Source organism: Aspergillus novofumigatus (genome assembly GCF_002847465.1).
Source record: "Aspergillus novofumigatus IBT 16806 chromosome Unknown P174scaffold_4, whole genome shotgun sequence".
Taxonomy (NCBI): domain Eukaryota; kingdom Fungi; phylum Ascomycota; class Eurotiomycetes; order Eurotiales; family Aspergillaceae; genus Aspergillus; species Aspergillus novofumigatus.
Genome location: NW_020194277.1, coordinates 1,832,846 through 1,845,495, shown reverse-complemented (window position 1 = coordinate 1,845,495; position 12,650 = coordinate 1,832,846). Strand labels below are relative to the sequence as shown.

Below are 12,650 nucleotides of genomic sequence, written 5' to 3'. Positions count from 1 at the left end.
ACTGAGAGACTCGGCAAGGGGAAGAATAGAATGCACTGGCTAGGGGTACAGGTGTAGCGTCCACTGCAAACAGTCTACTATCAATAGATTTAGATCTTAGTTAAACTCAACAGGATACTTGAATACACGATTAAGCCCTGAATCACGTCCCACGCCAAACTGGATATGATTGATAACGTCCTTCGGGGTGAGTGGTTGTGCCTTCTTCAAATTCCGCAGGCAGGCATCCTTGTTATGACGCAGTATTTCCAGTGTACGATCTCGAGCCCAAAAGGTTTCGCTACTCCTCCGTAGCTTCTCAATCTCGAGGCACAGGTGCCGCCAGTCAAGGTCCTCATGTCGGATCTCGTCCAGCTCAAAAAGATGAGGAGCAGCTCGACAGCGCCAATAGCTGTCCATCGGGGGCAGTCTACGGCCTGACAGAACCGTCGGACGCTCAGGTAGTCCAACCTGTCGAGAATCAAGCAGAGAACGTCGCAAGGCAGGTTTAGCCGCGGCATCCTAGACCTCACTCGGGAGGACCGGCGCAGAGCCGGAGCAGGTCCTGCCCGTCGTCGCTTGCATTCTTCGATCAGCTTCCCGACGACTGGGCTTCGAAAGGGATCTACAGTTGAAACAGAGCAGAGTCAGCCATCGTTTTCCATCGATTGATTGATTGACTTGGTCCCGGAGATGCCGGCTACCCGTACCCTGTGCGCGCTGCTTCTTGTTACATGAATCCAGAACCCGAAACTCCTCGGTGTGGACTTCCGTCATCCTTTTTAATGAGACAGCAAGGGTGGTAGGGAGATGATCCTCCGCGTCAGGACCAATAATTCTCAGGGTCAATGACCAACATGAGGCATGAACCGCAAAGGCAAATTCACGCCAGTCCACCGGCTTAGCCAATGAGTCGGACCACAAAGCGATATTCTGAGGGTGGTACCTGACTAGACCGGATGGGTCTCGGTCGGTTAAGCCAATGCATGCTTGGTTCCTGTCGATTGGAGCCTTAAAGTAGGTCTTTTTGGGATCTGCAAGATGTGCAATACCGGATAGTCGGTACGCCTGGCTCGATCGATCAAAATAGACTGTGTGTGATGATCAGCTCAACTCAATCGATTGAAGGGAAGAAAGGAAATCGACTTAGGCGTAAAGTATCCACCCAATCACTCTTCTCCCGGAAACGATACGTTCTTTCCAACTCGTCTGCATCGACCCAAAGCAGCTGGGCTCCCTGACCCGACTCCTTCAAATCCCTGTAATGAGCACAGATCGATTGGCAGGAGCTAACCCCGGCTTCAATGCCACATACGACACAGCCAGTGTAAAAGTAGCCTCTCATTGTGCTATTTGGTTTGAAACTTGAAGTACTCAAAGGAAAAAGTCTGATAATATCTGGATATTGATGTCATGGTGACAATGGGAAGCAATCGCGTTCCTCTGGTTCTACTTCAACGTGAGAACCAAAGGAAAGAATATGACCATTCTATATCGGATATGGATATTATCTCTAGAGAGAAACTGTCCAAGTAAGTAGCCTTCACAAGTTCACATCCAAAAGTCACTCATGCCAGTAACTACGAAGGTACGGTGCCTTATGAAGATTGCTTGAAGCTTGATATGTGTCTATCTAAACGGTCCTTGCTAGAAGTAGGCCATTTCAGCCATGGTTGCTACCGCAACTCAACTACCGCCCAGCGAGGCGCTCCGCCCGGATCTCCATGAGGCGCTCATGAACGTCAGCAGAATCGCGCAAGATGTCATATCGGCCGGCGTAGATCGCTGGGGCAGATGCGGCCGCGTTCCACTTGTAGAATTCGGCATATCTGCCGACGGCGATAATGCCGTATTGGGGATGCCGCCATGGGTGTTGAGACACCATGTATCTCATGTATCTCATGTATCAGTCCAGCTGATCCAAGCCCTCCGCCCAGGTGGCCTTGTCGTTCTCTCTTGCAGTGCGCTTGCACTGCGTCACAAGGAATGGCGTCCTCACACGCCTAGGTTGATTTGGCCGAACTACCCACTGGTAGCTACTCATATCGACATACCCCCCTTCCACTTTGTCCTGGGTTCTGTGGACAAACCCATCCTTTTGGTTGAAGTAGTAATTGAGGAGGAGGTCCCACACGCCACTTACGGCGCCCTCGTAGTCTTGAGCACTCGCGGCCCGGTACTCATCGTGAAAGGTCAAGAGAGTATCATACTTGGATGCCAGGAAAATCAGCAAGCGCACAGCGCACAGTTGATCCAAAGGAATGCTTACAGGTTGAAGGCTCATTTTGGCTGCGGTCAGTGATGTCCGGCAAAAGTGTTAAGGCTGTTCCCCGATTAGCTGTCTGTCGATATACAAGGAGATCTGAGAGCTTACCTTGTTTGGTGGAGATGGTAGAGAGATTCTTGGGGATCTACTGATGAAAACTGTCGTTGACGGAGAGCAACGTATCTATACCAAGTGACTGACAGAGGTGTTCCTATTGAAGCAGGATATGTTGAGGCTACCGATTGATTGGTACACATGTTAACAAGCAATGCCAATGTGATCCCTGACGATGAGCTATAAGACATGTATGCTCATCAATAATTCATTCAGACTTGCAGTGTGGATCGCTATACAAGCCAGTCATCTATGCTTATTCGTCTAGAGACTGAACAAGGTCTATTGCCTAGAATGTCGTTTCTTTGCAAGTACAGAATAGGGGAAGTGCTGGACTCGAGCTAGAATGGCTATTCTTTGATGCATATACTGAAAAGTGCTATGAATTGAGAGTATGAGACAAGTTATTCAAGACAATGTCTGAATACCAAGAGGCCGTGTCTCTTCAGTATGCAATAATCGGTCAGGGCTTCACAATCTTCAATCACATTCATCTGCCATGGTGGATCAGGAGTCTTATGCACAATAGGGTCTGTCTTTAGGAAGCCTAGATATGACTTGCTCTGAAAGAAATACTGCCAGGCAGTTGTCATTGTTTCCCCATTGCCATTACATTATGGATTAGAAGTGTTGCTGGACTCGATGGGTAACCCTACCCCCGTCCTAGAATTATATCCAGAATGATCTTTATCCCGGCTGGATATTAATCAATGCACGCCTCTATACCATGGCCTGGATAAGTCAATAGATATTGTACAATAGTCATATCAAGAACAGCCTGTAGCAGTTGGTATTGTATAATAGAGATTCCAAACAGCTCTGTAGCGGACTATACATAGTTGAGATGCTGGCTGCCGTCTTCGATAATGAATTACAAAGCTGAAGCGGTCCTGAGTCGAAATAATCAACAATATTACTACACATTTCAGTCCATGCAGGACTCTCTTAGGGTATCAAAGTGATAAATTGCCTTAATATCTTCGGTTCCCCACTTCCTGGATTGTGGTTTGCCTTGCGAGACAGACGAATGTTGAAAACGGGAAAGGTTCTTGGGAGATCTATTGATTGAATCCGTTGACGGAAAGCAAATGCATTCAGTTCAAGTAACTGACATTGCTAGCGTCCCAGCTTCGAGCAGAGGCTCTGAGGCCACACATGCACCAAGATGTGGTGTACTGACAGAGGTGGAGGGTCAAGTTCAGGCGCCAGTCACTGCACAGGCTTGGACTAATGTGCCTATTTCTTTTTAGTGCATCATGTATTGGTCAAAGAGCACCTCAACTGGGAGATTCGAAGACTACGTTGTGATCAGGGGCAGGGCTTAAGTCTGTATTGTCTATAAATAGAGATGAAGAGTACAGCGTCTCTTTCCGTGGTTGGACAAGATAACACGCCTAAGATGAAAGCTTCAAGAAACGTTGCTGATGCGATTTGGATGTCATTATATCATTCCTCCCTATAGTTAATGGGTGGGTCATCTAAAGCACTATAAGTTAAATCATAAATCTCTGTCGCAAGTTGGCAACATTACCCATTTTCATCCATCAGTCCATTCTACTACACATTATGTCGTCCCAACGCACTGAACTCGAGGTTTTTTGCAAAGCTACCGCCTGAGCTTCGGCTCCGTATATGGGACTGGCTTCTCCATTATGCAGACACCAAACGTTCTTCTGGAAGAGAACGGCCGTGTCCGAGACCAAATACTTCGCTTACTATTCTTCGCACCAGCAAGAGGCTACACGACGAGATTCCCCGGGGAGGGGGGGGGGGGGGGCGGACCGCCCGTGAACTGCGGCATCAACTGGAGCGATGGGTGAAAGCAGGCATGCAGAAAGATGCTATCAAATTTGACATATTCCGCTGGCATGGACGACATAGATACCAGCACAGTGTATGCTCAGAGGTCTTCAAAAAGCCTCATATCTAGGTACTAAGATGATATGCTGCCAGCACTCAGTCATTCTTTCCCACTTGAGATATTGGTTACAAGCAACCAACACCTCCACGACAGCTCTCTCCTGTGATGTACAGCAACCAGAGTGATGTGTTTATATGGTTGAGCCAGGCAGTGAATTCTGTGTTTCTTCCACGTCTCTTTCTTCTCAGTCACTGCACTTTCGTTGATCAAGCTTCTAACTTTAGATGAAGAACAACTTAATACCGAGTGTTATATGAACCTCCATGCAATTTAGAAGGGGCTTTTTTTGCTCAAGCCTCTTGCTTTGAAAGTACGACTTTTATTCTGAGTATTGTACAGACCTACCTGCGATCCAAAATGGGCTATTTTAATAGCTCCGACGAGTATGTATATCAGAGTTATCCATGCTTTTCAATACCTGACTATCCTTATATAGGCCTTCCTCCTCTCCCTTCGTGACTTCCGGTCTTGAAGATTATAAGTCTAGTGCAGACTGCTGAGCGACCCTACACTTTGACACTTACGCAACCGCGTGCAGTTCTAAAGAGTCACTCTGAGGATTATGCGGGCCGGCTGTCGAAGTGCCTTCGGAAAGCATCGATCGCGCTCGAAGACAACCTGCCGGGTCGTGTAGGCGCATTCCAGAAAATGCTGGACGTCGAAGGCAAGTACGGGGACGGCGAGTACGGCGCCACCGTACTTGCCTGTTGCCACTTACCTACGACAGCATGGAATGGATGTGGGCAACGAGATGGCACGTCTGGCAATACAGATCTACACGGAACGAAACGAGTCGAGATCCAATGTGGCGACAAGGCAATACAGGCTGTCCAGGGAGCTTCTTCAGGCAGCGATGGAGCTCCCTTCTGAAAAGGTCATGCGTTGGTCAGGGGTGCATTGATTTCCACATAATCATCCCTGGCTGAGGATTCGAACTTCCCCCAGTAAGCGTCGGTATTAAACCGCCTCTCCGGTTCTGTATCCTCCTATAGCTGTGCCATCCCTCCCACAATTCCAATCCAAACAGTCTCCTGTTAGACTATGATACCGCTACGGATTATGGATATGAAACCCTAGACTGGCGAGTACTCGTCCGGGCTGGTATTTTATTTCAATTCCCCGTTAGCGCGCCGGGAAAGTGCCTATGCAGAATATGAGAGCTTAGCCCTGACTATTTGACTTATTGGAAGACAGTAGTCGTAAACCTCTCACATGCCTCATAGTACACCCTACTGCAACGGGGCTTATGCTGCTGAATAGACGATTCACATAAACTCCCATCCACAACGGAATCGTTTCCGTTGGTCTATTGCTATGCTTGACTACTACTATTCTGTGCTCTTCAGGATGTTGTCTTTATATACCTACAGATAAAGACAGAATACAGACACTTCGGGGCCACAGTACTGGTAAAATGACTTCTATTTCATATCTTAATCAACAGAGATGATAGACAAGTGCATTAGATAGTCAAAGAAAGAACAGAAGAAGAAGAAGGTTATGCCTTCATCTCCTCCGCAATCTGCTTAATCAATTGCTTGACCTCCTCATCCGTCATAGTCGGGACCCCAGCAACTCATTATCATTCTTGGCCCAGCCAGCCGCGCTCTCCGGCTGCGTAAGCGTCCACCGAATCATAGCCCCAATAACCTCAACCGTGACATTCCCGACCTTGAACTGCGCCATCGCATCCTCCAGCGCCTTCGCCGGATCCTGGCTCTGCACGCTCCAGCCTTCCTTGCCCAGAGCCTCCTGCGCCAGCTCGCCCACCTCCTTCTGACTCTTCATGATACTGCACACATAGCAGGTCCTGTTCTTGGTTTCCTCCGCGCGCAGCAGAGCATTCGCCGCAGCTTTGCCTACCGAGGACAAAAGCGTCCAGGGGTTGACCCGCGACCCGTCATTCAGCAGGTCGATGCGCTTCTTGCCGACGTCGATGTTCGAGAACCCCGTCCGCAGATTCCAGTCTAGGAAGGCCCCGGTCGAGATGCTGGTGTAGGTTATCCGGCCGTCGGCGGCGACCTGGCGGAGGTAGTCGTAGACTTTGGCCTTGCCGGCAAAGACGGGCAGGGCGCGGCAGGTGGTGGCGGTGGGGTCGATGCTGAACTCGGCGGGGATGAAGCGGTGGACGCCTGCGGCGACGGATGCGTCGATGAGGCGGATGGCTACGCTGGGGTCGGGCGTGGAGGTGGCGTCGATGAAGGCGTCTTGGCCTTTTAGGGCGGCGGTGATGGAGTCGAAAGAGTCGAAATCGACGACTTGGGCGGTTACGCTGGTGGGCAGGTTGGGGTTTGTTTTGCGGGTGAGGACGGTGACGGTGAATTTACCCGTGTCGAGGAGGGCGGTTAGGATGTAGGAGCCTGTGTTGCCGGTTGCCTATGTCTGTCAGTGGGAACATTAGTGAGATGAGGCATGAATGACGAAACGAACCCCTGCGAGAGCGACGTTCTTGATTGTCTGTGCCATTGTGTTGTGATTTGGTGATGGTTCGTAGAAGTATGATGTATATACACAGGTGAATGTGGATTGTGATGGGTTGTACTTTGCAGTTGCTTGATTGCTATGACTTGATCGACTTGACTACTGCGGGGTAGGGGATATATATATACATATATACTGCACCCCGGTATACCCCTCTACAACCTCAGATCTAGATTAATTTCTAATGATTAGAAATCCAAGACCGTTGCTGAAGAAGTTTGGTAATAGCAGTAAGGTTATCCTCGTGCCTTCTGCGCCTCTCTGTCTATTGTCTATAACGCTTATAGATGCTGACTATCTATGTTATTCCATCTGCCATAGCCTCATTGCCAAGGGAAGCTGATCTCTCAAACTGAGACACTTACAGACTTACAGTGTATATCAACGTGTTCATTGAGTCGTGCTGTTGGAACGGTTTATTGATACTTGGCGAAATATAGTGCCGTTTGCAGTTAGCTTCTGGGGTTGGGTTGGTTAGGTTCGTTAGGTTCGTTAGGTGCAACCGCACAATAGGCTAATAGCTGGAGGTATGAGAATTGTTAACTACTCATATCTACCATTGTCCATCAAGGTATATAGTCAGGTCTGGACCCTTAGCTTATCATGTCAACACCACGTGGTCTGATGATTGATCGAGCTGGTTCCACTGGCCTACAGTTACCGTGGACCGACTGGAGGAACTGGTGGAGGCTGTGTCTGGAACAATTTTCCGTAAAGTTGTAGTTCCTCAGGCGCACCACCAGAAGTCCAGAACCTACCAGGCTGGCGCAGGATGCACAGCCCAAGCTTTGATCTAGGGGCCTAGCCCGTTTCGAAAGTGGCAGGGGGAATTCGGATGGTTCCTGGTGAACCCTAAGTAGATTGGTCGTCGTCATCTCAGGGATCGATGATGACATTGAAATCAATTTCGAAAATAAGTTAATCCCAAAGTTCGTACTAAGCCAATGTAAGGCTCTAGAACTTTGTATTGACGCACTGGAGTCTGTGATTATTTGGAGTGTGCTGTGATGGAAGATTTCACTCGGTGTTGTTCGCGCTGGCTTGAGTTTGGATTTACACCGAGTGACATCCCATAGATAACCCAGACTATCTCAAGTAATTATGCTGCGGAATAGGAGGCGTGGGGCCAAGAATTAATGTGATATGCTAGTTCATGATTACTTCTTCTATCTCTTCAGTTCACATCCAACTATTTTAGGCAGTTTTAAAATCAATAGGAGCATATCCATAGATTGTCCGCCACGTGTTGTTAGACGGATCGCGCTCGTTCCGCGAAAAGTGCAGAAAGGTTTGGTTACGGTTTCGGCTCAACTTCGCCATGTCTTCCAACGTCGTTCCAGGAGGATAACCGTCTCGTGGCCGGAAGACACCGAGGGGTTTAATGCGTGCTTCGCCAGGGACGAGCACTGCTGGTGTCCCGGTTTTCTCGTCGGCAAGTGTAGGGTATGGGCTTGCGCCAGGTTTGAAGTCCATGCTGACGAGACTTTGGACTGCGTTCATTGCCGTCCCATACGTTTCTTCTAGCATCATGATTCGTTCGCCCATCGTGGCACCAATGTCGCGCTTATAAAGCCCCTCCACCTGGTGCGATTGACGGAGCAGAGCAAGTGCTGTCCGTCGAATTGTAGGTTCGCGACACCTGACACATGTGAACCAAAGCGGAAGACCAACGCTGAGTTCAAAGGTAAATGGTGGTTGGGTGCCATCATGCCGCGCTGAACCGCTTAACGCGATGCTAGATTGGTCAACTATCGTTTGGAAATTTGGTCGATAGTCATCAGTGGTGATCCGCGATGGCGATATGCAGACCCCGAGCATGACGAATAACATTTCATGGTAAGACCGGAGCAGCGCGCCGGTACTGACTTGCGACGGGTCTTTTGTGGGGCAAGATTCCATCAGGTTAGTAAATGCAGAGTGCCAGCTCCGTAGCCTAGCTGACAGGGTTCTTCGCTGATCCATCATTTCTTGGGATATACAGCAGGCATGCGACTTTATTAGATACTCTTCGCAAGCTGATTCAAACAGCGGGATCTCTATAGCGAGGTTAACGATGGCCTCCCGAGCAGACTTGAGGGAGACAAAATCGTGTGTGGATGCAAGTTCAGTCACTCGTAATAGATTGCTCACTAGAACGCCAGCACTGAGAGTGACGGCTCCTACTCGCACAAAAGTCGGGATAATCGTATCCTTTAATATGGAGGTTTTGGTTGCTGTCATGGCCCTGCAAGCGAGAATGAGCTGCACACCTTGACCATAGAGACGTAAAGCCTCCTCCATCTCTCCTAAGAGGGCCTCAATGCAGATAAATAAGATGCAGGTAATTAGTCCGACAAAGGTGTCTACAGTCCCACGTTCAATTCCCCGGCGAACCGCAGCCACTGAGCGCGAATACCACTCTAAGGCATCTCGTTGCTTTTGACTGAGACGGCGAGAACGATCACGGCCTAGAGAGACGAGATTCTGGCCTGGATCAGGGCTCTCAAATAATGAGCTTATAGCGATCATGGCATCCCACACAGCAGGTTCACTCCGGCAAACCTGCGGGACAATCGTGCGCCAGAAATCAACATCCAGTCCGCCGCCAATGGACGCTGCGGCGTACTGAAAATAGTAGGCAAAAGCGCGACGCTCTCGCCATACTGTGTTTGAGGATAATGAAATGGAGTTGTCAAGGATGGATATTGCAGAAGCTGAGGAGAAAAATGTGGAGGATATTGTACTTTCATACTCGCATTTGCGACCAGTGCTCGCGCATCGGAGACAACGAGGCTTTTCTTCTCCACATTTGACCCTTCGAACTCTGAAACGCGGTTTAATATTTACACTTTCTGTGAAAAGAAAGGAGGCACCAACTTGCAGGTTTTGCAACCCCGTTTTGATCTCAGGGGTCTGATGATTGAGTTATCTCGGAGTCGCAAATGGGCTGACGGGCTAACGGACATAACGATGACACTTCCCGAACAGTGGCTCCCATTCTAGCCAAGAACATGCAGGATTAGTGAGAGTATTTGTGCGCGCTGCGGACAGGTGATCGTTGCATGTATGCTATGGAACAATGCACACGAGGTTAGGAAAATCTGCTGGAGGACAAACAAGGAAGATGATTGGCCAGAAAGCGGGGAGCCTGATTTACCGGAAAATCATCCAACCGAAGCCATTACAAAGCATCGCATTTCCCATTTCTCATCAACCTACACCTTAGTAATTCTGAGCGGAATTAAGCCCGTCAACATAACCATACTGATGTCTGATGATATGGGCTGTACACGTCATCTTGGCCATTAATTAGCAATCAGAGCCTGTCACATCCCTTCTGGAGACATTGGAATCTGATGTCTCACCCGGGATCCGAGATATCCTGCGGTTTCACTATGCTGGAAATGACAATTAACGGCCATGGGTTGACAAATCCAGGGATAGGGATAGGGATGTTGAATGGCATCATTCACGAGAACGATGAGCTGACATGATGCTACACATGAAAAAATATAAAGCTATCATGCTGTCCATACGGAGGAACAGCCTTGTCTAACAGATCCTCAACTCATCTATCTCTTATATTCTTCACCAACTAACAAGTATCATTTGCCAAATGTCGCCGAAAGTAGCCATTGCAGGAGTAAGCACATCAACCAACAGATTTTATTATCAAGCGTTGCTAACATACCTCTGCAGGCCACTGGCAACCTTGGCCCACCTGTACTCAACGCCCTGCTCAGCGCCGGCTTCGAGGTGACTGTCTTGACCAGGGCTGAAAGTGACCGAAGCAACAACAACTTCGGCCAAGCTCGCGTGGTACCGGTCGACTACACCTCCTTGGACTCCTTGACAGCAGCCCTGAAAGGCCAAGATGTAGTCGTCAACACCCTCGGAGCTATCCCGCGAGACATCCATCTCAGATTGATAGACGCAGCCATCACTGCCCAGGTCCAGCGCTTCATTCCCTCAGAGTTCGGCTCCGACACAACCAACGCCGCAGCAGCCAAGCTCCCAGTCTACCAGGACAAGGTCGCCATCCAGAAATATCTTCAGGAAAAAGCAGCCGAGTCTGCAGGCTCGTTCTCCTACACCCTCCTAATCAACGGCCCCTTCCTCGACTGGGGTCTGGCCGTCGAGTTTCTGCTGAACTGGCGGGGCCCAGAAGTAGAGCTATATGATGGGGGAGAACGAAAGTTCAGCGCGACAACGCTCGCGGGAGTAGCCAACGGTATTGTTGGCATAATCAACAACCTCGAAGCCACGAGAAACCGCACGGTGTACATCCGTGAAATTGATGTCTCTCAGAGCGAGCTGCTGAAGCTCACGGGCAAGCAACTGCCCACAAAGTCCATCAGCACGGCAGAGCTGGAGAAAGAGGGTTATGCCGAGCTCTCCAAACCGAACCCTAACCCCGGGGTGTTTGTGTTCAATTTCCTCAGGCGAGCTATTTTCGGAGAAGGGTGCGGCAGTCTTTTCCCTGCTGAGAGGCTCAGTAATGATCTGCTGGGAGTGAAAACGCTTAGCAAGGAGGCGCTGCAGGAGATTGTGTCCAGGTCCGCTAAGTAGTTGTATGTAGACCTTTTACTATCCCCGCAGATTGTCAGTCTGTAATGATACTAGAAGATAGCTCTCCAAGGGTTTACATTCTCTTATCTTATGATTACGTCGCAACTATAACCTCATATCCAAACAGAGACGCAGGAAAACTAAAAGTTAGGTTCAAATGGCCCCTTCAACAACCTCAACATCTCCCTCGGATCATCCTCGTCCACAATGAAGCCACGGGCATACTTCGAGGCCGAGGTCGCAATCACAAGAGCGATATAGGCAACGTCGCTCCGAATCCGTCGCGCATCGTCTCTCATCCACAGATACATCCTCACGGCATGGTCGTACTCAACCCGGTTCTTTTCGTCTAGATCCGAATACCGCAGAGCACCTATTTGAAAGTCTCCGTAAGCTGGGAGGGCGGGCTCATCGGGCACAGCTGGGGGTCTTTAGTGTCAGGGTCGATGTATGGCCAGACGTTCTTGCACATGGACGCCAGTCGGATTTCCTTGTACCAAGCTGGCCAGTCGTTGCGTTCTGTCAGGATGATTGGCTTGGATGGAGCGGTGAGCAGCTGGCTTATGTTTTCACTCATCATGGGTACAGCCCAGATGAAGTGGAGGTTCCTCAGTTCTGTTGAATATATCTCTGTCTGAGTGTCATGAGTGTATCTAGCAAACAATGACGTGCTTGCCAGTTGCCACCAGTTATAGAGCCTGAGGCATCAAATTAGACTTTTGTAGAGACCGAGAGTCAGCTGCCTTACAGAACCCTAAGAAGCGTCAGGCATACAAACAGATGACGATTTGCACTTGTGACATTGTTGATCATCAGTAGAATTTTGTATACGCTTAAGCTCTTATTTTACACACTATATCTTTCAAACGTTATCTCTATCTTAGCACATACGACCATAGGGTGTGGAAAACAGGGCTTCCCGTCCGCTCAGCCGTACTTAAGCCACACGCCGGCCGGTTAGTAGTTGGGTGGGTGACCACCAGCGAATCCCGGCTGTTGTATGTTTTTTGTTTATCTAGTTTTTTTGCTTCGTTAACGTCGTCGGCTCGGCTGGCGCAAATGCTAGCGATATTATATTCTCTGTGGGGAGGGGTCGTGTCGAGGTTTGACGTTTGAGAATGTGCGGATTACTGGGGGTGGGGTTAATAGTAGCTGTAATTATCCGGCGAGTGGGTGTCTATAGCTGTATATAGGAGGCAAGAGAGTATATATTCCATAGAGCGATGGAATAGAATGCAGTCCATTCTTCTGGTCATGCTGCCATGTGTCAAATAAACTAAGGCTGTGCTCTTCAGGTCAAGGATGCTGATAGCTTACATATCTACTCAAGGAATATTCATA

General features: G+C 49.1%; 6 protein-coding genes across 6 annotated transcripts; 1 reads left to right on the top strand and 5 right to left on the bottom strand.

Moving 5' to 3' along the window:
* Nucleotides 1-501: 501 nt before the first annotated feature.
* Nucleotides 502-1,324, bottom strand: P174DRAFT_369154 (uncharacterized protein; the record flags this gene model as incomplete). The annotated part of the gene is made up of 2 exons (XM_024822262.1): nt 502-1,070; nt 1,126-1,324. 2 exons carry the CDS (start codon nt 1,322-1,324, stop codon nt 502-504), a joined length of 768 nt encoding a protein of 255 aa, XP_024682722.1.
* A 345-nt stretch (nt 1,325-1,669) lies between these two features.
* Nucleotides 1,670-2,263, bottom strand: P174DRAFT_420686 (uncharacterized protein; the record flags this gene model as incomplete). Its single annotated transcript, XM_024824886.1, has 2 exons — nt 1,670-1,868; nt 2,034-2,263. The coding sequence occupies 2 exons, from the start codon at nt 2,261-2,263 to the stop codon at nt 1,670-1,672; spliced, it is 429 nt and encodes a 142-aa protein (XP_024682721.1).
* Nucleotides 2,264-5,788: 3,525 nt separating this feature from the next.
* Nucleotides 5,789-6,829, bottom strand: P174DRAFT_512332 (aromatic alcohol reductase). The gene is made up of 2 exons (XM_024831865.1): nt 6,711-6,829; nt 5,789-6,656 (listed from the first exon to the last, which is right to left on the bottom strand). The coding sequence occupies exons 1-2, from the start codon at nt 6,744-6,746 to the stop codon at nt 5,835-5,837; spliced, it is 858 nt and encodes a 285-aa protein (XP_024682720.1). The 5' UTR covers nt 6,747-6,829; the 3' UTR covers nt 5,789-5,834.
* Nucleotides 6,830-7,887: 1,058 nt separating this feature from the next.
* P174DRAFT_406521 (uncharacterized protein) lies at nt 7,888-9,733 on the bottom strand. The gene is made up of 2 exons (XM_024824107.1): nt 9,618-9,733; nt 7,888-9,564 (listed from the first exon to the last, which is right to left on the bottom strand). Exons 1-2 carry the CDS (start codon nt 9,704-9,706, stop codon nt 7,956-7,958), a joined length of 1,698 nt encoding a protein of 565 aa, XP_024682719.1. The 5' UTR covers nt 9,707-9,733; the 3' UTR covers nt 7,888-7,955.
* Nucleotides 9,734-10,356: 623 nt separating this feature from the next.
* Nucleotides 10,357-11,309, top strand: P174DRAFT_420682 (aromatic alcohol reductase; the record flags this gene model as incomplete). The annotated part of the gene is made up of 2 exons (XM_024824885.1): nt 10,357-10,383; nt 10,440-11,309. The coding sequence occupies 2 exons, from the start codon at nt 10,357-10,359 to the stop codon at nt 11,307-11,309; spliced, it is 897 nt and encodes a 298-aa protein (XP_024682718.1).
* Nucleotides 11,310-11,449: 140 nt separating this feature from the next.
* P174DRAFT_451038 (uncharacterized protein) lies at nt 11,450-11,998 on the bottom strand (the record flags this gene model as incomplete). Its single annotated transcript, XM_024828990.1, has 2 exons — nt 11,786-11,998; nt 11,450-11,738 (listed from the first exon to the last, which is right to left on the bottom strand). Exons 1-2 carry the CDS (start codon nt 11,887-11,889, stop codon nt 11,450-11,452), a joined length of 393 nt encoding a protein of 130 aa, XP_024682717.1. The 5' UTR covers nt 11,890-11,998.
* Nucleotides 11,999-12,650: the final 652 nt, after the last annotated feature.